General features: G+C 44.3%; 1 protein-coding gene across 3 annotated transcripts in view; it reads left to right on the top strand.

Moving 5' to 3' along the window:
* ivns1abpa (influenza virus NS1A binding protein a) overlaps positions 1-16,984 on the top strand; it is a 53,664-nt gene extending 36,680 nt beyond the window's left edge. For all 3 annotated transcript variants that reach the window (XM_014123525.2, XM_014123524.2, NM_001165379.1), the window contains 8 exon segments: positions 6,230-6,355; positions 9,076-9,186; positions 9,705-9,843; positions 10,801-11,025; positions 14,550-14,671; positions 14,765-15,023; positions 15,415-15,588; positions 15,803-16,984. In XM_014123525.2, the coding sequence (XP_013979000.1) occupies positions 6,230-6,355; positions 9,076-9,186; positions 9,705-9,843; positions 10,801-11,025; positions 14,550-14,671; positions 14,765-15,023; positions 15,415-15,588; positions 15,803-16,062 (1,416 nt within the window). In that variant the 3' untranslated portion in view covers positions 16,063-16,984.
* Positions 16,985-26,283: the final 9,299 nt, after the last annotated feature.

Below are 26,283 nucleotides of genomic sequence, written 5' to 3'. Positions count from 1 at the left end.
AACACTTAAACAACACATCCTAGATCTGAATGAAAGAAATAATCTTATTAAATACTTTTTTCTTTACATAGTTGAATGTGCTGACAACAAAATCACACATAAATAATCAATGGAAATCCAATTTATCAACCCATGGAGGTCTTGATTTGGAGTCACACTCAAAATTAAAGTGGAAAACCACACTACAGGCTGATCCAACTTTGATGTAATGTCCTTAAAACAAGTCAAAATGAGGCTCAGTAGTGTGTGTGGCCTCCACGTGCCTGTATGACCTCCCTACAACGCCTGGGCATGCTCCTGATGAGGTGGTGGATGGTCTCCTGAGGGATCTCCTCCCAGACCTGGACTAAAGCATCCGCCAACTCCTGGACAGTCTGTGGTGCAACGTGGCCTTGGTGGATGGAGCGAGACATGATGTCCCAGATGTGCTCAATTGGATTCAGGTCTGGGGAATGGGTGGGCCAGTCCATAGCATCAATGCCTTCCTCTTGCAGGAACTGCTGACACACTCCAGCCACATGAGGTCTAGCATTGTCTTGCATTAGGAGGAACCCAGGGCCAACCGCACCAGCATATGGTCTCACAAGGGGTCTGAGGATCTCATCTCGGTACCTAATGGCAGTCAGGCTACCTCTGGCGAGCACATGGAGGGCTGTGCGGCCCCCCAAAGAAATGCCACCCCACACCATGACTGACCCACCGCCAAACCGGTCATGCTGGAGGATGTTGCAGCCAGCAGAACGTTCTCCACGGCGTCTCCAGACTCTGTCACGTCTGTCACGTGCTCAGTGTGAACCTGCTTTCATCTGTGAAGAGCACAGGGCGCCAGTGGCGAATTTGCCAATCTTGGTGTTCTCTGGCAAATGCCAAACGTCCTGCACGGTGTTGGGCTGTAAGCACAACCCCCACCTGTGGACGTCGGGCCCTCATACCACCCTCATGGAGTCTGTTTCTGACCGTTTGAGCAGACACATGCACATTTGTGGCCTGCTGGAGGTCATTTTGCAGGGCTCTGGCAGTGCTTCTCCTGCTCCTCCTTGCACAAAGGCGGAGGTAGCGGTCCTGCTGCTGGGTTGTTGCCCGCCTACGGCCTCCTCCACGTCTCCTGATGTACTGGCCTGTCTCCTGGTAGCGCCTCCATGCTCTGGACACTACGCTGACAGACACAGCAAACCTTCTTGCCACAGCTCGCATTGATGTGCCATCCTGGATGAGCTGCACTACCTGAGCCACTTGTGGGGGTTGTAGACTCCGTCTCATGCTACCACTAGAGTGAAAGCACCGCCAGCATTCAACAGTGACCAAAACATCAGCCAGGAAGCATAGGAACTGAGAAGTGGTCTGTGGTCCCCACCTGCAGAACCACTCCTTTATTGGGGGTGTCTTGCTAATTGCCTATAATTTCCACCTGTTGTCTATTCCATTTGCACAACAGCATGTGAAATGTATTGTCAATCAGTGTTGCTTCCTAAGTGGACAGTTTGATTTCACAGAAGTGTGATTGACTTGGAGTTACATTGTGTTGTTTAAGTGTTCCCTTTATTTTTTTGAGCAGTGTATATTATGATGCTGGGTTGAGCAGTTGAGCTGGGCGATTTTTTGGGGGGGCTCGTCACAGTATTTTACAACATCTTTTTGCATATCTCTCAGTACATTTTGGCTAATGTCAAGAAGAAACCTTTCCAGCGCTACACTTAGGCTACTTGATGTAGGCCTATTCACTGCTAATCACAGTCAGCTCCGATGCAAATCACACAGTCTGCTCCGATGCTAATCACACAGTCTGCTCCCATGCTAATCACACAGTCTGCTCCCATGCTAATCACACAGTCTGCTCCCATGCTAATCACACAGTCTGCTCCCATGCTAATCACACAGTCTGCTCCCATGCTAATCACACAGTCTGCTCCCATGCTAATCACACAGTCTGCTCCCATGCTAATCACACAGTCTGCTCCCATGCTAATCACACAGTCTGCTCCGATTCTAATCACACAGTCTGCTCCCATGCTAATCACACAGTCTGCTCCCATGCTAATCACACAGGCTGCTCCCATGCTAATCACACAGTCTGCTCCGATGCTAATCACACAGTCTGCTCCCATGCTAATCACACAGTCTGCTCCCATGCTAATCACACAGTCTGCTCCGATGCTAATCATAGTCTGCTCCGATGACGGATCAAAACTAGAGGTCGACCGATAATGATCTTTCAACGCCGATACCGATTATTGGAGGACCAAAAAAAAGCCGATACCAATTAATCGGCCGATTTTTTTATATATATATATTTGTAATAATGACAATTACAGCAATACTGAATGAACAATTTTATTTTAACTGAATATAATATATAAATAAAATCAATTTAGTCTCAAATAAATAATGAAACATGTTCAATTTGGTTTAAATAATGCAAAACCAAAGTGTTGGAGAAGAAAGTAAAAGTGCAATATGTGCCATGTAAAAAAGCTAACGTTTAAGTTCCTTGCTCAGAACATGAGAACATATGAAAGCTGGTGGTTCCTTTTAACATGAGTCTTCAATATTCCCAGGTTAGAAGTTTTAGGTTGTAGTTATTATAGGAATTATAGAACTATTTCTCTCTATACCATTTGTATTTCATATACTTTTGACTATTGGATGTTCTTATGGGCACTATAGTATTGCCAGCCTAATCTCGGGAGTTGATAGGCTTGAAGCACAGCGAAGAGCTGCTGGCAAACGCAGGAAAGTGCTGTTTGAATGAATGCTTACGAGCCTGCTGTTGCCTACCATCGCTCAGTCTGACTGCTCGATCAAATATCAAATCATAGACTTAATTATAATATAATAAGCACACAGAAATACGAGCCTCAGGTCATTAATATGGTAAAATACGGAAACTATCATTTCGAAAACAAAACGTTTATTCTTTCAGTGAAATACGGAACCGTTCCGTATTTTATCTAACGGGTGGCATCCCTAAGTCTAAATATTCCTGTTACATTGCCAAACCTTCAATGTTATGTCATAATTATGTACAATTCTGACAAATTAATTACGGTCTTTGTTAGGAAGAAATGGTCTTCACACAGTTCGCAACGAGGCAGGCAGCCCAAACTGCTGCATATACCCTGACTCTGCTTGCATAGAACACAAGAGAAGTGACACAATTTCCCTACTTAAAATAAATTCATGTTAGCAGGCAATACTCACTAAATATGCAGGTTTAAAAATATATACTTGTGTATTGATTTTAAGAAAGGCATTGATGTTTATGGTTAGGTACACATTGGTGCAACAACAGTGCTTTTTTCGCGAATGCGCATGTTAAATCAACACCCGTTTGGTGAAGTAGGATGTGATTCGATAATAAATTAACAGGCACCGCGTTGATTATATGCAACGCAGGACAAGCTAGATAACCTAGGAATATCATCAACCATGTGTAGTTAACTAGTGATTATGTTAAGATAGTTTTTTATAAGATAAGTTTAATGCTAGCTAGCACCTTACCTTGGCTCCTTGCTGCACTCGCGTAACAGGTGGTCAGCCTGCCACGCATTCTCCTCGTGGAGTGCAATGTAATCGGCCATAATCGACGTCCAAAAATGCCGATTACCGATTGTTATGAAAATTTGAAATCAGCCCTAATTAATCGTCCATTCCGATTAATCGGTCGACCTCTAATCAAAACCATATTCTAATAAAAACTATACTACAGCCTACTCCGGATGTAAGGTGGTGCTATGAACTCAATATTAAGAGGTGAGAAATAAATGATATACTCACAGAAAGCTGTTAAACAATTTTTCCCTCAATCAGAATGCATCTCTCCCTCTTCCGTGTGCACAGTGGGGAGAGGGAGTGAGAGTGGATCGCTCACACAGCAGCAGACAGGGAAACGGAGACAGGCAGATACTTTCACAGCAGGAATCATCATTATGCATTGGCTATTACTGTCGACCAAATAATGGTTTTAGAACGATCTACAGGAACGTTGTGTAGCAAAATTACCGACGTACACAAAATGCTTCGGTAAGAGGAAGGTAATGTCGGCAGGGTGGGAAATTAACTTTTTGGTCCACCAGCCACGGTGGCAGGTAGATAATAAAAACAAAATAATCTACCAGCCACTCAGATTTTTTACCACCAAAATGTTTTTTGAGACCATAAAAACAACAGATGATAATACTTTCTGTTTTTCTAAATTACTGTATGTATTACTAGTAAGAAGTACTGAAATAAATGACTATGTATTACTAGTGAGAAGTAATGAAATAAATTACTATGTATTACTAGTAAGAAGTAATGAAATAAATGACTATGTATTACTAGTAAGAATACATTTTTATAAATTTCTATGTATTACTAGTAAGAAGTAATGGGGTACATTTTTGTGACCTGCATCTTTTAACCAATGCGTGTTAAAATAAATCATTTAGATCAATAGTAAAAACAGATAGAGTTCTACAAATGAACATGAAGAATCAACAAAGTTCCTGCCCGGCCACAAAAGGCTGACTGATACAGCTAATGTTATTAATATAGTTCAGAGCTCTGCACTGACATGTTTTACAAGGAGTACATGATGTGCTCCTAAGCAGAAATGTAGAAGCACACAAATACATCAAGGAGAACAGAATATTTGATGGTTTTAATTATAAGAAATAAACGTTTTTAGGAGTGATCCATGCTCAGTCAAGCACAATCATTAGTTGAGACAAATGTTCAGCGGCCGCTTTAAGGGACTAGCCGTTACCGTGGTAACTTGGGTACTCGTCTGTGATGAAAAAAATCTGACTGATGTCTTCCTAGCAGCAGACCGTTGCGGCAAACTCAATCTAACATTGAAAACAACCTAAAGTTAGGCTGTGAACAAAACTATATAATTGGCCTAAAACACGAGGACAAGTCAGACTTTAGTACCCTTTCTTATCAATTCCACTAACTTCTACATGTGGCCTTTGGATTTAAAAAAACCTGTTCCCAAATGCTCTGTGTGACCACCTGCCAACGTGGCTGGAGAAATAGACCTTCTTACCCACCATGACAAAATCTACTCACATTTGGTGGGTGGCGGGTGTTAATGTCCAACCCTCAGTGTCGGTGTTGGTCATTTTCGGTTTATCGTCCCAGCTCTATTGAGCAGCCTTGCTGCAGTAGTTATACTGGTCTTTATCTTGCCTAAGAGTCATCAGCTCTATTAACTGTTGGAGGACAAACGTGGATAAATAATCTTAGTAGAAATGGTTAGCTGTTCCTCCTCTGAATCTCACCCAATATGTACAATTATTTCATGTCTTGGTGGACGTTTGTATCTAAATCGTTAGTTCCCATTTTTGCTTTTACACAGAAACAGTATTTGATCCTGGCTCAAAATGCGTTCATTTAGATTATCTGTGATGGAGCCTCGGATAATGTGGGTTTACAGTTAGTTGCATTATTATTAGGGCTGGCACAATGACCGTGTAACCAGCTGTTATGGATGAAGATAGCCATGAAAATAAAATGACCGTAACGAGCAAGGTGTTGTAGCAAACGAGTCTCCGGTTCCCTAGGCAACACCTCCCTGCAGCAGCAACCCTGCCAATTTGACTGGTAAACTCATGGGTACACTCGCAATGGCTGCCTGATATTGTGATGCCATAATTTTCATGGTAATGTAGAATGTTCATTCAAATGATGTTATTTTTGTAATGTCAGTTGAGTTGAATCACCAAATCACAGCACAGATTGATGGGTACACTTCTTGCTTTTACTTCCTGCTTTGCTCCTATGGGTACACTCGCAATGGCCGCCAGTCCACCCATTATGCCATCATTGACCTGAATGGGGATTCCCATTCTATCTATTCTATTTCTATGGCGCCCATGCAGCCAGGAGCGCAGGAGAGGAGAAAATGTGCGTCTTAAACAACAAAAACAGTTATTGTGATGACTGCTGTCATTTGTCTGGCCAATAACAGTCTTTCAAAATGCCATGCCTGTCACAGCCCTGGGTAGTGTATTACCTTCGGTGCTGCAGAATGTACTGGAATTCCCAGTTACTGGTTTTGATTGGTCTCTAGCTTGAGGTGAAACACAACCTTTTTATGTAACAGCTAGACTATGATGGTTCAATATTGATTCAGTGTCATGTGATTTGTGGTATGAATGAAGCACACCCTAGCCATGGTTGATCCTAGATGGCTTTTTCTAACCTATTTTTGACTGGTCTCCTCTTGTGTCTGTGTGCCTGTCTACAGTTAGAAGTAATGCTGGAAGACAGCCTGAGCCTGCCCAGCAACGGCAAGCTCTACAACAAGGTGCTCAACTGGGTCCAGCGCAGTCTGTGGGAGAACGGAGGTCAACTGGATAGACTGATGGAGGAGGTCAGTACTGTAGCTGGAGTTTAGCTTGCACTAATCCACCCCATAACCCTTCCCTCCCTCTCTCGCTTTCCTTTAGCAAGTCGTTAAAGGCATCCGCATGCTTCAGGTCGGCTGGCGCTGAGCACGGCTGGCGCTGAGCACGGCTGGCGCTGAGCACGGCTGGCGCTGAGCACGGCTAGGCGAACCGAACGATTGTGCTCGCATACTCCCTTATTAGACCTTCACTTGAAAAACGAAAAAAAGCGTCAATAGTACTGTTTGTCCATTTTGAGACCCTGTAGCCAGTGTACACTTCATCAAAATAGTCTGAATTCATCTATGACGACTCAAGAAATCTGTCATTAATTTTGACATTTTTGTCGAGGAGATCTTTGTCTTGCAATTTTGCACCTGACTAGGATGTTTGGTGCAGTATTTCTCAAGTGAAAGAATGTGCATGAGGATGGGTCATCTCTCATTAAATGACAATAGACACTTTATTGAAGAATCCCTACTATTGACCAATCGCCAACGAGGGGACATAGACTTCAGCTACCGACTTCGGTGTGCCGAGAGAGAGAGAGACAAAATGGTGTGCCCGAACAGCCCAAGGTTTTTCCCCGAAGTCCAACGCGAACAAAATGTTGTCATAATATATGCACAAACTGTTTGGAACTGTTTGGGCTGGGAAGCATGCGGGCGCCTTAAGGCACTGATCCAAACCCGACGTCATGGCACGCTGTGTTAGGACTGTTTGGTGGTTCTTTTTGTTCTTTCCTTTTTTTCTCGTTTTCTTTCCTAATGTTTAGTTCTGCAGTACAGTGTACCTGGCCATACAGCAAACTAGAGGTGAGAAGAGACAGACCTGTGTTGCTGTTCTGTTTTAGTCATCAGTTGGATGCACCTACAGTGTCTTGATTTTGCTCTATTCTCTTTTGCATTGAAAGATGTGAGCAGGTCCCTCACTCTGTTCTGTCCCACTGATACCCTTCTCTTTCTGACCAGGTGTGTGTGTATGTGTGTCAGCGAGCGCTCCAGTACTAACGAATGTTCCTCCCCGTTGATTTGTCTCTCCTCCAGGTTTATTAACAGCAGCAGGAGAGCAGACTGAAGAGCCAAGACTGAGCCACCAGGGTAATGAGTCAGGGAGAAACAGAGAGAACAGAGGGAGGATAGGAGGAGCCCCCCTCTTTCTCTTTCTACAGCCAAAGCAACACTGTGCTCCCATCTGTCTACACACACACACACACACACACACACACACACACACACACACACACACACACAGGCCTACTTAGCTTACACATATTTACATTTTGTAAAGTATGCATACAACCTAATTGACTTACATTCCACTGACATCCAGTGGAGAGCACTCACAGAAACCCACATCTACTCACAGAAACCCACATCTACTCACAGAAACCCACATCTACTCACAGAAATCCACATCCACTCACAGAAACCCACATCTACTCACAGAAACCCACATCTACTCACCGAAACCCACATCCACTCACAGAAACCCATATCCACTCACAGAAACCCATATCCACTCACAGAAACCCATATCCACTCACAGAAACCAACATCCACTCACAGAAACCCACATCTACTCACAGAAACCCACATCCACTCAGAGAAACCCATATCCACTCACAGAAACCCATATCCACTCAGAGAAACCCATATCCACTCACAGAAACCCACATCCACTCACAGAAACCCATATCCACTCACAGAAACCCATATCCACTCACAGAAACCCACATCCACTCACAGAAACCCACATCTACTCACAGAAACCCACATCCACTCACAGAAACCCATATCCACTCAGAGAAACCCATATCCACTCACAGAAACCCACATCCACTCACAGAAACTCACATCTACTCACAGAAACCCACATCTACTCACAGAAACCCACATCCACTCACAGAAACCCATATCCACTCACAGAAACCCATACCCACTCACAGAAGCCCATAATCACTGAAAAGACCATCTGCACATAACCATGATTACCCCCCCACATACTCGGAAACACCCGTCATAATTCACTATTCTATGAGGCGTTTAATATTAACCAGTTTTTAGAACCAAGAGATGTCCTTTAAGTAGGCAAGGGCAGAATGACGGCCATTTTAACCATAACCATAAAGAAGCTTTTGAAATGGTTCTCTGCTCAAGCATATTCTATTCTACACTATCTCAATGCCCACTGTCATTTTGTTTGAAAACGTCTCTATTTTCATGTTTTATTTATTAACTATTTGTAAGAGACAATAATGTATGTAAAAGCTTTGCCTTCCACATAAGCATAACTCATGGATTTACATCAGAAAGATGCAGTTCCCTTTTTCCATGCAATTATACTGACCAACTTCCTCAGCCAACCATGAGTGGGTTTTCCAAGCATTGAGGTCATGAGGACTGAAGACGTTTCCAGATGCTTCATCTTTATCAACTCCCCCCTCCTCCTTTTCTAGATGTTATGAAGGGAAGGGGGTGCACAGGACCAGCACCTGCAGATGTTGTGTATGTCCCTGCATTTACTGTAACCACCTGCGTTCCTCCTACCGGTGACGACAGACCAACCTGAACCTTCCTCACCCAACCAACCCCCCTCCCACACCGTCCTCCTCCCCTCCCTCCCGTGTTGCCCGGGTGCTGCTTTGCTGTGTGTTGCCATGGAGACAGCCTGCCACATGGGTGTTGTGTCGCTGTGTGTCTTGCAGGTGCAAACGCTGTACTATTCAGCCGACCACAAGCTGCTCGATGGCGCTCTCATCATTGAGGAACATGGGGTGTTTGGTGTTGGTGCAGAGGACCACATCCAGTTTGTGCAGGTACACAACCCGCCCCTATCCTGGGCTAACTCTGTGTCACTTGTCCCAAGCTGGCCTCTATCCACCTTATGTAGCCTGGCAACAAGGGCACAGCCGGTTAGTGTGGGAAACCTAGGAACACTACACCTGCTTGCGTAGCTCCTGTTGCACACTAGACTGGTTCTCAGATCAATTGAGTCTAGTCTTTTGGAGATTGGGTTCTGATCGCAAAATGTTTTGTGTGTTTTGAGTATGTAGCTGCTTCTTCGTTGGTCAAGTCTACCCTGTGTCTGTGCCATCTTTCAGCTTGTTTAGATGGTTTAAATGGGTTGTAGACTGGTTTCAACTGTTTCTGGGGGACTACTCAGCACCGCTAAAAGACTGTTTGGGTGTAGTTCTAGGCAGGTTCAAAGCCAGGATTAGTCCATTTCAGGACTAATGCTCTGCAGCCAACTGGTGTTGTAGCCTGTAGGAGATGTTGTGGCTCTTCCCTCTGGCTGGGTTTCTGTACTGTAGCTGCGTTGGTTGTGCTGTTGCAGAAGAAGCCCCCTCGTGAGAACAGCAACACCCAGAGACAGCTGAGCTCCAGCTCCTCCGGCAGCACCTCGCCCTCCGGATCCTCCTCCAACACACCCTGCAGGAGAGAGTGGAAGTATATCGCCTCCGAGAAGACCACCAGTAAGTGTGTGTGTGTGTGTGTGTGTGTGTGTGTGTGTGTGTGTGTGTGTGTGTGTGTGTGTGTGTGTGTGTGTGTGTGTGTGTGTGTGTGTGTGTGTGTGTGTGTGTGTGTGTGTGTGTGTTTGTGTCGGATGTTTGAAGACTTACAGAGGAGTGGGTGTGTTACCTCAGAATGACAACGACTAGGTTCCAGTTTAACAACGTTTACTTCACCGTATTTCCACAGCACATAGTCGCCATCATGCTCAGGCCAGTCCATCTCCAGTGAGACTACTGCGCAGGCGTACTAATAACAGAGTGATAGCACCTTAATAACAGAAATATAGGGATACTTAAAACATTAACTTAACAGGTGTATAACATAATGTGTATGAATAGCATAATAACTTCTTATGATAAGAACTTTGTTTTTTACATCAGTTATTACCATCACCTCTCCACTCATGGCTCTCTCTCCTCTCTCTCTCTCTCTCTCTCTCTCTCTCTCCCATCTCCCCCCTTCTCTCTCTTTCCCCCTCCTCTCTCTCTCTTTCCCCCTCCTCTCTCTCTCTCCCCCTCCTCTCTCTCTCTCTCCCCCTCCTCTCTCTCTCTCCCCTTCTCTCTCTCTCTCCCCCTTCTCTCTCTCTCTCCACCTTCTCTCTCTCTCTCCCCTTCTCTCTCTCTCTCCACCTTCTCTCGCTCTCTCTCCCCCTTCTCTCTCTCTCCCCCCTCTCTCTCTCCCATCTCCCCCCTTCTCTCCCTCTCTCCCCCTCTCTCTCTCTCTCTCTCTCTCTCTCTCCCATCTCCCTCCCTCTCTCTCCCCTTCTCTCTCTCTCTCCCCCTCTTCTCTCTCTCTCCCCCTCTTCTCTCTCTCTCTCTCCCTCCTCTCGCTCTCTCTCCCATCTCCCTCCCCCTTCTCTCTCTCTCCGCCCCCTCTTCTCTCTCTCTCCTCTCTCCCTTCTCGCTCTCTCTCCGCAGACAACACTTACCTGTGTCTGGCCGTGCTAGATGGGGTGTTGTGTGTGATCTTTCTGCATGGCCGTAGCTCTCCCCAGAGCTCTCCCTCTGCGACACCCTGTCTGATGAAGAGCCTCAGCTTCGAGGCCCAGCCTGAGGAGCTGGAGGAACACCCGCTGACCACCATGCATTATGCCCGCTCTGGCCTGGGCACTGCCACCCTGCACGGCAGGCTCATCGCTGCAGGTACGGAGATTTTAACCATTGTCTATTTAACCTTTTATTTATACAGGTTATTCTCATTAAGATACAATCTCTTCACAGCAAGATATAGCTGTTAGTTAACCAGCCACTGAGCCTCTATCTGGAGACTGGCACTGACCGGTCCCCAGTCTCAAGTCTCAGATCCTCCAAATCAGCCCTGTCCTGTCACTCACAACTGTCATCTACAGTGCATTCGGAAAGTATTCAGACCCCTTGACCTTTTCCACATTTTGTTACATTGCAGCCTTATTCTAAAATTGTTTAAATTGTTTTTTCCCCCTCATCAATCTACACACAATATCCCATATTGACAAAGCAAAAACTGATTTTTAGATATGTTTGCAACAATAAAATGTTTTCATAATAAAAAAATAATAATAAAAAAACGGATATAACATTTTACATTAGTATTCAGGCCCTTTACTCAGTACTTTGTTGAAGCACCTTTGGCAGCGATTACAGCATAGAGTCTTCTTGGGTATGACGCTACAAGCTTGGCACACCTGTATTTGGGGAGTTTCTCCCATTCTTCTCTGCAGATCCTCTCAAGCTCTGTCAGTTTGGATGGGGAGCGTTGCTGCACAGCTATTCTCAGGTCTCTCCAGAGATGTTTGATCGGGTTCAAGTCCGGGCTCTGCCTGGGCCACTCAAGGACATTCAGAGACTTGTCCCAAAGCCACTCCTGCGTTGTCTTGGCTGTGTGCTTAGGGTCGTTGTCCTGTTGGAAGGTGAACCTTCGCCCCAGTCTGAGGTCCTGAACGCTCTGGAGCAGGTTTTCATCAAGGATCTCGCTGTACTTTGCTCTGTTCATCTTTCCCTCGATCCTGACTAGTCTCCCAGTCCCTGCCGCTGAAAAACGTCCCACAGCATGATGCTGCCACCACCATGCTTCACCATAGGGATGGTGCCAGGTTTACTGCAAACGTGACGCTTGGCATTTAGGCCAAGGAGTTCAATCTTGGTTTCATCAGACCATAGAATCTTGTTTCTCATCGTCTGAGTACTTTAGGTGCCTTTTGTCAAACTCAAGCGGGCTGTCATGTGCCTTTTACTGAGGAGTGGCTTCCGTCTGGCCACTCTACCATAAAGGCCTGATTGGTGGAGTGCTGCAGAGATGGTTGTCCTTCTGTAAGTTTCTCCCATCTCCACAGAGGAACTCTAGAGCTCTATCAGAGTGACCATCGGGTTCTTGGTCACCTCGCTGACCAAGGCCCTTCTCCCCCGATTGCTCAGTTTGGCCGGGCTGACAGCTCTAGGAAGAGTCTTGGTGGTTCCAAACTTCTTCCATTTAAGAATGATGGAGGCCACTGTGTTCTTGGGGACCTTCAATGCTGCTGAATTTTTTGGGTACCCTTCCCCAGATCTGTGCCTCGACACAATCCTGTTTTGGAGCTCTACGGGCAATTCCTTCAACCTCATCGCTTGGTTTTTGCTCTGACATGCACTGTCAACTGTGGGACCTTTATATAGACAGGTGTGTGCCTTTCCAAATCATGTTTAATAAATTGAATTTACCACAGGTGGACTCTAATCAAGTTGTATAAACATCTGTTTGCACTGTAGGCTCATATAAAGGCTTCTGTAGGCCCAGACTGACCTGGTGTCTTCTGTTTGAGCTGTATGCTCATGCTCAAGACAAGGGGGATGATTGTGGACTACAGGAAATGGAGGTCTGAGCATGCCCCCATTCTCATCGACGGGACTGTAGTGGAGCAGGTTGAGAGCTTCAAGTTCCTTGGTGTCCACATCACCAGCAAACTAACATGGTCCAAGCACACCAAGACAGTCGTGAAGAGGGCACGACAAAACCTATTCCCCCTCAGGAGACTGAAAAGATTTGGCATGGGTCCTCAGATCCTCAAAAGGTTCTACAGTTGCCCCATCGAGAGCATCCTGACTGGTTGCTCGGCCTCAGACCCCAAGGCACAACAGAGGGTAGTGCGAACCGCCCAGTACATCACTGGAGCCAAGCTTCCTGCCATCCAGGACCTCTACACCAGGCCGTGTCAGAGGAAGGCCCTGAACATTTTCAAAGACCCCAGCCACCCCAGTCATAGACTGTTCTCTCTACTACCGCATGGCAAGCGGTACCGGAGTGCCAAGTTTAGGTCTAAGAGGCTTCTAAACAGCTTCTACCCCCAAGCCATAAGACTCCTGAACACCTAATCAAATGGCTACCCAGACTATTTGCACTGCCCCCCTTACACCGCTGCTAGTCTCTGTTATTATCATCTATGCATAGTCACTTTAATAACTCCACCTACATGTACATATTACTTCAACTAACCGGTGCCCCCGGAAAATTGACTCTGGTACCGGTACCCCCTGTATATAGTCTCGCTATTGTTATTTTACTGCTGCTCTTTAATTACTTGTTACTTTTATTTCTTAATCTTATCCGTATTTTTTTTTAACTGCATTGTTGGTTAGGGGCTCGTAAGTAAGCATTTCACTGTAAGGTCTACATCTGTTGTATTTGGCGCATGTGACATACAATTTGATTTGATCTCAAGGATACTCAATGGAAAAGGGATGCACCTGAGCTCAATTTCGAGTCTCATATCAAAGGGTCTGAATACTTTCGAAAAAATTCAAAAACCTGTTTTTGCTTTGTCATTATGGGGTATTGTGTGTAGATTTTTAATCCATTTTTGAATAAGGCTGTAATGTAAAAATAAAATGTGGGAAAATATTTCCAGAATGCACTGTATATGATTAATACACCTGATGATTGAGTAGGCCCGGACTGACCTGGTGTCCTCTGTGTTTCCTCTCTAGGAGGTTATAAAGTAGAGCTGGGCGACATGGACAGAAATCCATATTGCTATGAATGAACCACTTTTGTTGAAATAACAATAAATCTATGATAAATAATTTTTTTGCAGATGGGCGATATGATCAAAAACTCGCAATACGTGTACATTTTGCTCGATAACAACAAAAACAACCATTTTAGAAAAATGTTGTGGACAGTTAACATTAGCGACATGGCTCTAGACGGACCTGGTGTCCTCTGTTTGAGCTGCATGCTCACATTAAGGGTTCTGTAGGCCCGGACTGACCTGGTGTCCTCTGTTTGAGCTGTATGCTCACATTAAGGGTTCTGTAGGCCCGGACTGACCTGGTGTCCTCTGTTTGAGCAGTATGCTCACATTAAGGGTTCTGTAGGCCCGGACTGACCTGGTGTCCTCTGTTTGAGCTGTATGCTCACATTAAGGGTTCTGTAGGCCCGGACTGACCTGGTGTCCTCTGTTTGAGCTGCATGCTCACATTAAGGGTTCTGTAGGCCCGGACTGACCTGGTGTCCTCTGTTTGAGCTGTATGCTCACATTAAGGGTTCTGTAGGCCCGGACTGACCTGGTGTCCTCTGTTTGAGCTGTATGCTCACATTAAGGGTTCTGTAGGCCCGGACTGACCTGGTGTCCTCTGTTTGAGCTGTATGCTCATATTAAGGGTTCTGTAGGCCCAGACTGACCTGGTGTCCTCTGTGTATTTCCCGTCTCCAGGAGGGTATAACCGAGAGGAGTGCCTGAGGACGGTGGAGTGTTACGACCCCAAAGACGACCGTTGGACCTTCACCGCTCCCATGCGGACTCCCAGGGCTCGCTTCCAGATGGCAGTGCTTATGGTACAACCCTGACCTTTGAACCCTAATTTACTAGGATTGACAGGTGCCTGTCTGACTTAAACCTGCCCCTCTGTCTCCTCGCGTCTCTCATAGGGTCAGCTGTACGTGATGGGCGGCTCCAACGGCCACTCGGACGAGCTGAGCTGTGGGGAGACGTATGATCCGCACACTGACACGTGGGCTCAGGTGCCAGAGCTCCGGACCAACCGCTGCAACGCAGGTGTCTGCTCATTGAACAACAAGCTGTTCGTGGTGGGAGGGTCGGACCCCTGTGGGCAGAAAGGCCTGAAGAACTGTGACGCTTTTGACCCTGTGACCAAGACCTGGAACAACTGTGCTCCCCTCAACATCAGTAAGCACCTATACCACACATATATTATGGAGCTATATGAGGACGGGCTCATTGTAATGGCTGGAATGGAATAAATGGAACAGTGAAACACATCACACATATGGAAACCTCATTTTACTCCGTTCCATATAATCCATTCCGGTCATTACAATGAGCCCGTCCTCTTAAAGCTCCTCCCACCAGCCTCCTCTACTAAACACAGACTGTATTGTACCTGTATCTCTCATAGTGTACACTGAGGAAAAGATTCCAGGTCACCAGGGTGGAAGCCTTTACTAATGATGCTTATCATTTAGTGCATGTACTGTCTCAGTGAAGAACTGGAACAGTTTTCAGTTGGCCTGTGAATGTGAAAAGTGATTCAAGTGTGCCGTTAACTCTGTTCTTCTAGGGAGGCACCAGGCTGCGGTGTGTGAGCTCGATGGCTTCATGTACGTGATTGGAGGTGCTGAGTCATGGAACTGCCTGAACACAGTGGAGCGTTACAACCCCGAGAACAACACCTGGACCCTGATCTCCCCCATGAACGTGGCCCGCAGGGGGGCTGGGGTGGCCGTCTACGCTGGTAAGACACTTCTCCATAGAAATATAGCATTCTGATTCTACGGTCTGCTCTAAACTGAGGATTACCGTGTATAGGGTCATGGGTTCACTGGGGTGGGGATACAGTTTTCTTTGGTTGCAACCTTGGAATTTGGCAGAAATATCCAAATCATTGCTCAGATTTGTGCTGACCCTTCTCTCTCCTTGTCGCTATCTCCTTCTCTTCCCGTCTCCAGGGAAGCTTTTCGTGGTTGGTGGGTTTGACGGCTCCCATGCCCTGCGCTGTGTTGAGGTGTACGACCCAGCCCGTAATGAGTGGAGGATGCTCGGTAGCATGACCGTGGCACGCAGCAATGCGGGGGTAGCCGTGCTGGGTGATTTCATCTGCGCCATGGGCGGCTTCGACGGAAACAACTTCCTGAACACGCTGGAGGTTTACGACCCCGAGACGGATGAGTGGAGCGACTGCGCCGATGCCCTCTCCTCCTCCGCCTGAGGGTTAAGGGTCAGAGGTCAATGGGCGGGTACCTTTCCCAAACTAACAGGCTTAGTGACATAATCGTGTTTCGTGATGTTCCGTAGGTGAGTGGGAGGAAGGGGACAGGGGAATCATTTTGGCAGGGGTTCTTCAGTGAAGACTGGAATATTTGGGGGGAGGGTTCCCAAAAGCAACATTAAGCCTTTGCATACAATATTTTTCGTGCTGTATATATTTTCCTTTTTGTCTTAAGAATGCCAACATTTAATACACTTTTAGTGCAATTTAGTTTTTTGTTGTTGAAAGGTTTGTGTATTGTTTTCTGAGAAGAAGCTACTGTTTTGATCATCTCACGACTACCTTGGACCTACTGGTCTGGTCAGGATGGGTGATGGTACTGGAAAACTTTGGGTTGACTTGATTTAGAAGGTGATTCTGAATAGTTGTTTCCATTTTAAACTGTCATTTTAACTCCCACACATTTAAAGATATGCAGTTTGAAGCCTTATTCAAAAAAAGAGGGTCACTCCCATCATGGCTTCGTCATTTAAACTAAAGCTGGATTTTGCTTTTCCAATCTTTAATGATGGCCTTTTTTTATATTTTTATACACTGCTGATTTACCAATAGAAGAAGTAGCTGACGCACATGACAACTGAGTCATCAAACGAAACCAGTGCCAGTTTAGTAACAACGCGAACACACACACACACACAACCATGCTTCTGTGCTTGTTCTAACCAAGTATTTTGTTACTGCGTTTTGACTAATTCACTATTTGTGGAGATTATGTTTTCTTTATTTCTTGTGTGGTGTTTTAAAAGGGGTTCAGACATTTGGCTTTTGACATTTTCTTTTTTGAGTTTAGAAGGATTGGAAGGTCCTGTATCACATTTGTAACACGCTGATATTCCTTAACTAATAAACCATTTCAACCTGACGGCGTGTGCTCTTGTACTCTTTTTCCAATGAATGCAGTACTAGATCTGACTCAGGTTTGACTGGGGTGCGTTCAGTATGACGGAAAGGTGTGCAACGCTGAATTCAACGGAAACGATACTGTACTGAACGACCAGTTGAAAAAAAACTTGATTTATGGTGGCCTAGAGAGCAATTACCGGATGGCGTGCTGCACGAGTTTTGTGATTTCAAATAGTCACACCCATATTGTTCAGGCCACACCCACCAAACGGGAGCAAACGTACCTCAAAGGCTGTTGAAGAATGGTGTGCACCGTTTTAGGGACATGTGCCGTTCCGTACAAACCGTCACACAACGTAGCAAACATTGAAGCAAACGGAACACACACTTTGTTAGAGCTGTGACTGTCAAACATTCTCTGTCTTTTAGATAGTGTAGTGATGGGTCATGTATACCACAGTGTTCTAATGGAAGAACCACCTGATTATACTTCTACTCTAGAAACTTTCCACCAATTGGAAGTTGCAAGTCACTACTTAATCCCCCAGGACACAGTTACACCAAAAAATATATATATTGAGATTCAGCCAAATTGCAAAATGTGTTGACAAAAAATTCTAAGTTTAGTTGACTTCTACTCAATGTCAAAACGTATTAAATCAAGTAAGCAAAAAACTGTTTACTCAACTTGGAAATTCATAAACCTGTAGTCAAATTTACGGAAGCAACATAAGTTGTGTTGACTAGACATTAAGTTCAACACAACTTGTCTTGTCTATACTTACAGAATGTAACTAAGTTGAATCAACAAAGATTGTGTATAATCAAATTAGAAATTCACAACCAAAAAATCTAATCAATTGGAAACAACATAACCGCTGTTCAGATGACTTCAACTTAGTTTTGTGGGGTGGAGCCATTAGAATAATACCTAGCATGCTTTGCAACTGTAAATTTTTGACATTTACATTTTGGTCATTTAGCAGACCCTTTTATCCAGAGAGACTTCAGTTAGTGCATTCAACGAAGGTAGATAAACATCCACATTTAAAAAGTAACAAGTAAAAAGGTCATGTAACCGTTTCTGAAAATGTCATTGTAGATGTTGGAAGGTTGATATTACTAAGTATATTGCCAGTTTTGAAACTGGTGGAAAAGCTCACACGTGAGCAAGAGAGACAAAAGTGAGTGTTTTCAGAATGTATTCATACCCCTTGACATATTCCACATTTTGTTGTGTTACAGCCTGAATTCAAATGGATGACATCATTTTTTCTCACCCATCTACACACAATACCCTATTATAACAAAGTGAAAACATGTTTTACATTTGTTTTGTAAATTTATAGTAAATGCAATACATAAATATCATTTACAGTCCCTTCGGAAAGTATTCAGACCCCTTGACTTTTTCCACCTTTCGTTACATTACAGCCTTATTCTAAAACGGATTAAATATTTATTTTTTTCTTCAGAAATCTACACACAATACCCCATAACGACAAAGCGAAAACTGTTTTTAGAATTATTTGCAAATGTATCAAAAACAGAAATACCTTATTACATAAGTATTCAGACCCTTTGCTATGAGACTCGAAATTGAGCTCAGGTGCATCCTGTTTCCATTGATCATCCTTGAGATGTTTCTACAACTTGATTGGAGTCCACCTGGGTAAATTCAATTGATTGGACATGATTTGGAAAGGCACACACCTGTCTATATAAGGTCCCACATTTGACAGTGCATGTCAGAGCAAAAACCAAGCCATGAGGTCGAAGGAATTGTCCGTAGAGCTCCGAGACAGGATTGTGTCGAGGCACAGATCTGGGGAAGGGTACCAAAACATTTCTGCAGCATTGAAGGTCCTCAAGAACACAGTGGCCTCCATCATTCTTAAATGGAAAAAGTTTGGAACCACCAAGAGTCTTCCTAGAGCTGGGCAATCGGGGGAGAAGAGCCTTGGTCAGGGAGATGGGAGAAACTTACAGAAGGACAACCATCTCTGCAGCACTTCACCAATCAGGCCTTTATGGTAGACTAGCCAGACGGAAACCATTCCTCAGTAAAAGGCACATGACAGCACACTCAGAGTTTGCCAAAAGGCACCTAAAGACTCTCAGTCCATGAGAAACAAGATTCTCTGGTCTGATGAAACCAAGATTGAACTCTTTGGCCTGATTGCCAAGTGTCACGTCTGGAGGAAACCTGGCTCCACCACCTGAAGCATGGTGGTGGCCGCATCATGCTTTGGGGATGTTTTTCAGTGTCAGGGACTGGGAGACTAGTCAGGATCGAGGCAGAGATGAACGGTGCAAAGTACAGAGAGATCCTTGATGAAAACCTGCTCCAGAGCACTCAGGACCTCAGACTGGGGCAAAGGTTCACCTTCCAACAGGACAACAACCCTAAGCACACAGCCAAGACAATGCAGGAGTGGCTGAGAGACCTGAAAATAGCTGTGCAGCAATGCTCCCCATCTAACCTGACAGAGCTTGACAGGATCTGCAGGGAAAAATTTGAGAAACTCCCCAAATACAGGTGTGCCAAGCTTGTAGCGTCATACCCAAGAAGACTCGATGCTGTAATCGCTGCCAAAGTTGCTTCAACAAGGTACTGAGTAAAGGGCCTGAATACTTATGTAAATGTCCTATTTCTATTTTTATTTGTAATACATTTGCTAAAATTTAAAATATCTGTTTTTTCTTTGACATTATGGGGTATTGTGTGTAGATTGATGAGGGAAAATAATAAGGTTGTAACGTATGTGTAGAAATATGTCAAGGGGTCTGAATACTTTCCGAAGGCACTGTACATAAGTATTCACATCCCTTTGCTATTACACTCCAAATTGAGCTCGGGTGCATCCAATTTCCTTTGATCATCCTTGAGATGTCACTACAACTTGGAGTCCACCAGTGGCCAATTCAATTGTTTGGACATGATTGAGAAAGAAACACACCTGTCTGGTTTCAAGTGTTAATGTCACATGCAGACATACAGTGAAATGTCTTTCTAGCTAGCTCAAACCCTAACAATGCAGTACTCAATAACAATGTAATACTTAAAATAAAAAGGTAGAACAAAAACACACAAGACATACAAATAAGGTCTCACAGTTGGCAGTGCATGTCAGAGCAGAAACTATACCATAAAGACCAAGGAACTGTCCGTAGATCTCGTTTTCCATTCATTGTGTCTACACCCCTTCGCCAGAAACATGCTGCTGATGGAACCATAGTCTGAGATCGATTAAAACAGTTGGCATCAGATGCTGGAACTGCTACTCCCTGTCCAGTGATCCTGCCGACCAAGGCCGGGTCTGAGGAGCTGTTTGGCGTATCAAGCTAGCAGGGTTTCTTGAGGGCTTGAACGCATCCCGCGACGCAGTTAGCCAAAGACTCAAGCCACCATAGCCATAGAATGTTCTCTCTGCTACCGCATGGCAAGCGGTGAGTCTAGGTCCAAAAGGCTTCTTAACAGTTTCTACACCCAAGCCATAAGACTCCTGAACAGCTAATCAAATGGCTACCCGGACTATTTGCATTGCCCCCTCACCCCCATTTTTATGCTGCTGCTACTCTCTGTTTATTATCCATGCATAGTCACTTTACCTCTGCCTACATGTACATATTACCTCAATTACCTCGACTAACCTGTGCCCCCGCACATTGACTCTGTACCAGTACCCGCTGTATATAGCCTTGCTACTGTTATTTTATTGCTGCTCTTTAATTATTTGCTATTTTTAAAATTTTCCTTATTTTTCTTTTACTTCAGTTTATTTTAGTAAATACTTTCTTAACACTTATTTTTCTTAAAACTGCATTGTTGGTTAAGGGCTTGTAAGTAAGCATTTCACTGTAAGGTCTACACCTGTTGTATTCGGCGCATGTGACAAATACAATTTGATTTGTCTAGATCCCTGCTGTTTGTTGTTTTCAATCTTCCCTGTGACCTGCCCTCTCTGGAAATGTGAGGAGTAACAGCATAACCTACGTTGCTAGCTAGCATGACAAAGACCAAAGCCGTCGGGAGTATATTACAACAACAAGAAAATATTTTCAAGTGTTTTGTCCAAATACTGGTGGATTCAACTAATAAAAGAATGGACAACCTGATCAGAGAGGTCCAGGACCTGAAGAACAGTTTGCAGTTCTCCCAGGGTCAGCTCGATGAGTTTAAACAGGAGAAAGGCAAGATGGCAGCAATCTGTAAGTCATTGAGAGAGGACATCAGCTCTGTGTGTCAATCCATGACAACAATGACCAATAAATCAGACTATCTTTAGGGATAATCAAGGTGGAACAACATGGTTGTGGACAGAATTGCAGGATCTCCACATGAGACCTGGACGGAGTCTGAGGACAAAGTGAGGGAAATGATCTCTGAGAAATTGAAGATGGACCACAGGAAGATTGAGGTGGATCGCGCCCACAGCACTGGAAAACCCACCACCAACCCAGGTGACAGGCCCAGGCCGATAGTGGTCAAGTTCCTGAGGTTCAAGGACAAGGTAGCTGTTCTGGAAAGAGCCAAGAACTTGAGAGGAACGTATATCTTCCTCAATGAGGACTATCCTGAAGCTGTGTGCCAGAAGAGGAAAGAACTGATACCAGCCATGATAGCTGCCAGAGCACGTGGTGACATTGCTTAAATCCGCTATGATAGGATCCATGTCCACCCTCCCTCCCAGAAGCCTGGAAGACCCCAAAAATACACCAACTGATTTAATGGACTGCTGAATGTATTTTCTTTTCTCGTTTTGTTTGCTATTTTCCATTTTCCATTATTATGGCTATCTCTGATAAGCTACCCAGGAAAGGGCTGAAAATAGCCCATATTAATAATATGTAGCCTTAGAAATAAGGTTAATGAAATCAATAACTTGCTAGCATCAGATAACATTCATATATTAGCTATTTCTGAGACTCACTTAGATCATTCATTTGATGATACAGCAGTATCAGTACAAGGATATAACAGCTATAGAAGAGACAGGAATGCTTATGGGGGAGGTGTTGCTGTATATATTCAGAGCCATATCCCTGTAATACTTAGAGAAGATAGTATGTCAAGTGTTATTGAAGTGTTGTGGTTGCAGGTTCACTTGGCACATCTAAAGCGTTTTATTTTTGGGGTGTTGCTGTAGGCCACCTAGTGCTAACAGTCAGTGAAATGCTTGATAGTGTATGTGATGTAAACAGAGAGGTCTACTTTCTCGGGGACCTGAATATTGACTGGTTTTTATCAAGCTTCTCACTGTAACCAGTGCCTGTAATCTGGTTCAGGTTATTAATCAACCTACCATGGGGTTTACAAACACTACAGGAACAAGATCATCCAGATGTATTGATCACAGTTTTACTAATACTGTAGAACTTTGTTCTAAAGCTGTATCTGTACCCATTGGATGCAGTGATCACAATATAGTGGCTCTATCTAGGAGAGACAAAGTTCCAAAAACTGGGCCTAAAATAGTGTATGAGAGCTCATACAAAAGATATTGCTGTGACTCTTATGTGGATGAGGTTAGAAATATTTGTTGGTCTGATGTGATTAATAAGGATCATCCAGATGCTGCACTTAATGAGTTTATGAAATTGCTTCTTCCAATTATTGATAAACATGCACCTGTTAAGAAACTGACTGTTGGAACTGTTAAGGCTCCATGTATTGATGAGGAATTGAAAAACTGTATGGTTTTAAGAGATGGGGCAAAAGGAGTGGCTAATAAGTCTGGCTGCACATTTGACTAGCTGCAAATTCAGAAATGATGTGGCTAACCTCAACAAAAACAAGAAGAAACTGTATTATGAAGATCAATGATATAAAAAAGTACTCAAAAAAAACTTTGGAGTACTTTATATGAAAATATGGGATAATAAGAAGATTGTGGGAGCTGTACTGTTAGATTTCAGTGCATCCTTTGATATTATTGACCATAACCTGTTGTTTAAAAAAACTTGTGTTATGTCTCTGCCATATCGTGGATTCAGAGCTATCTATCTAATAGAACTCAAAGGGTTTTCTTTAATGGAAGCTTCTCTAGAGTGAAGGGAGAACCTTCCAGAAGGACAACCATCTCCACAGAGGAACACTAGAGCTGTCAGAGTGACCATCAGGTTCTTGGTCACCTCCCTGAACAAGGTCCTTCTCCCACGATTGCTCAGTTTGGCCGCAAGGCCAGCTCAAGGAAGAGTCTTGATGGTTACAAACTTTTTCCATTTAAGAATGATGGAGGCCACTGTGTTCTTGGGGACCTTCAATGCTGCAGAAATGTTTTGGTACCCTTCCCCAGATCTGTGCCTCGACACATTCCTGTCTCGGAGCTCTACGGACAATTCCTTCGACCTCATGGCTTAGTTTTTGCTCTGACATGCACTGTCAACTGTGGGACCTTATAGACTGGTGTGTGTCTTTCCAAATCATGTCCAATCAATTGAATGTACCACAGGTGGACTCCAATCAAGTTGTAGAAACATCTCAAGGATGATCAATGGAAACAGGATGCACCTGAGCTCAATTTCGAGTCTCATAGCAAAGGGTCTGAATACTTATGTAAATAATGTATTTCTGTTTTAATACATTTGCAAAAATTTCTAAAAACCTGTTTTCACTTTGTTATTACCTGTTTTCACTTTGTGTGTAGATTGATTAGGACAATTTTGTATTTAATACATTTTAGAATAAGGCTGTAATGTAACAAATGTGGAATAAGTCAAGGGTTATGAATACTTTCTGAAGTCACTCTACTTAACCTGAAAGTAAGTTAGATTCATTGAAAATATAATACATTCGGTGTTAGTATAACTACATTTAAAGTTGATAGAACTAAAGTTGAAATTGATTCAACTATGAATAATAGTAGGTTATAATGACAAATGGTGAAGTTGACTTAACTACCTTTTATTAGTCAAAGTACATTTGGTGTAAGTTAGAATGGCTTGAATTTTAAAGTTGATAGGGCTTGAATAAGCCCATGTAACTTTATGACTAGAAATAATAAATTGAAACAAATAATTTTTAACAGTATACTATTACCAAATATAGCATTTCTCTTGCTCTCTCTCCCCTCCTCTATCTCTTCTCTCTGCAGGAGCAGAACCTTCTGGCAGGTGACTAGCAGCATGGTCTCTCTGCAGGAGTCTAAGCTTCTCTACCACTTAGTTTCCACTGGGACATGAATATCTACCTACCTACCTACCTCACTAAGAGGGCTTTTTCTGTTCCCATTACAGTCTAATTTGGGAGAGATTAGACTAAGTTAAGTGTACCTGCAGAAGGAGGGAGAGAAGGATAGGGAGACCCGGTCAGTCTAGTCACATGATCTCTAAAGGTTTGGTGGGTGAACCAAGCTGCACCTGAGTTGCACTTGTGTTCCTTGAATGACCCTGTCCTTGGACATTGGGAGAATCTCAGTTGCATACTCCTCGCGTCTTCTCGCCTCACCTCCTTCTCAAAACCCATTGGAGAAGGTCAGAGGGGAGGGACCTCTGGCTTTCTCATCCAATGGGTTTTGAGGAGGTGAGGAGAGAAGGCGAGTTGTATGCAATTGTGATTCTTCCAATGTCCAAGGACAGGGTCATTCAAGGAGCACAGGTGCAACTCAGGTGCAGTCAAATACCACTAATTCCTTCCTTCTCCACTGCACGTTCTGTTCATTCACTAATCCCTCCTCCCCCTCTCTGTAGTCAATTCACAAAATGGCCTCTTGTAATCTGAACAGTCAGGCAATAAACCTGTCAATCACGTCACAACCTGGCTGGGGGTAGTAGGCCAATCACGTCACAACCTGGCTGGGGAAGTAGGCCAATCACGTCACAACCTGGCTGGGGGAAGTAGGCCAGTCACGTCACAACCTGGCTGGGGGAAGTAGGCAACTGAGCGAGCCAGAAGGGTTGGGGTCGAGGGCAGCACATCCTGCTGAACTGAGAGGTCATGGCTTTTGGCAAGGCCATGTCAAACCATGACCTACCCATAGGAATAGAATTCTAATTTTATGGACCTACCTGAGTGACGATTAATTTTACTATTCCCCCCATCACATCTTTATTGGGGGAACCAGATATAGAAGGAAATTCGACAGTGTGAGGGTACCGGTACTTATTTGTGTCTGTCTATATAATTTTTTTGTACCCTTCACCAGGAAAATGGCTGGATGCCTAGGCTACAGCACACACTACTTTTGAACTAGAAAATACTGCATGATGGTAAACCTGTTGTTTTTCTTTACCTGTTGATATGAACAGAGACAGCTGTATTGAACTGATCCCAAGGTGTGGTGCCCTTCCTTTCCTGAGAGTTATGAGACAGAGAGAGGAAGTATTCATCCTCTGGGGTGTGCTTCTTTGTGAAGGCGAAAAAAACAAAACAATTTGCGACAAATAATACCATTGTAATGGAGTAGAGTGAAACCCTTTACACAGTGAATCAGATACTGTCAGACATACTGTCAGAGACAGAGGAGAGACATAGGCTAGGCACCCATAGGGACATGAGCTTTAAGCCAGGATTCAATCCGATCGGCCCTGTTCGGCTATGCATTTTTAAAGAAAGTTCGCGGAGGCTGCATTCACGGTAAACACTGCATATGTAGGCTCAATTGGAAATGACCTTTAAATGTCAAGCATGCTATAACGGGCATATCGGAATGAATCCAGGCCTTAGCTAGGGTTAGGGTCACACGTGATATATCAAAGGGATGTTTGTAATAAAATAGCATTAAATAAGGTTCACTAACTGTGAGATTAGACCAATCTTCAACGTTGGACCTATCATCTAATCTACAGGATGTCAAGTATCTATGGTTTCTGAGGCACGGGGAGAATCTCGCGTCCTCTCCTCACCTGCTTTTGTAAAATGTCAAAGGTCATTGAGGAACGTAAGGCTAATCCCGTTTACAGGGGGTGGAATCCCCAAATAAATGTGTGAAATTATAAAAACTAATGTAGCGATACGTTTTATAGATAGGCCTATACGGATACGTAGAGTACCCATTTTCCTCCCCAATTTCCTGGTTTTCAATTGGTAGTTACAGTCTTGTCTCATTGCTGCAACTCCCATACGGACTCGGGAGAGACGAAGGTCGAGAGCCAAGAGTCCTCCGAAACACGACCCAACCAAGCCGCACTGCTTCTTGACACAATGGCCGCTTAACATGGTAGCCAGCCACAGCAATGTGACAGAGGAAACACCGTACACCTGGCGACCGTGTCAGCGTGCGTGCAACCCGGCCCGCCACAGGAGTCGCTAGAGTCCGTAGGGGCCTTAGACCACCGCGCCACTCGGGAGGCCCAGTGTTTTTAAATGGGTGCATG

Source organism: Salmo salar, chromosome ssa10 (assembly GCF_905237065.1).
Source record: "Salmo salar chromosome ssa10, Ssal_v3.1, whole genome shotgun sequence".
NCBI lineage: Eukaryota > Metazoa > Chordata > Actinopteri > Salmoniformes > Salmonidae > Salmo > Salmo salar.
The sequence above is the reverse complement of the archived record's forward strand: the minus strand, read 5'-3'. Positions and strand labels throughout refer to the sequence as shown.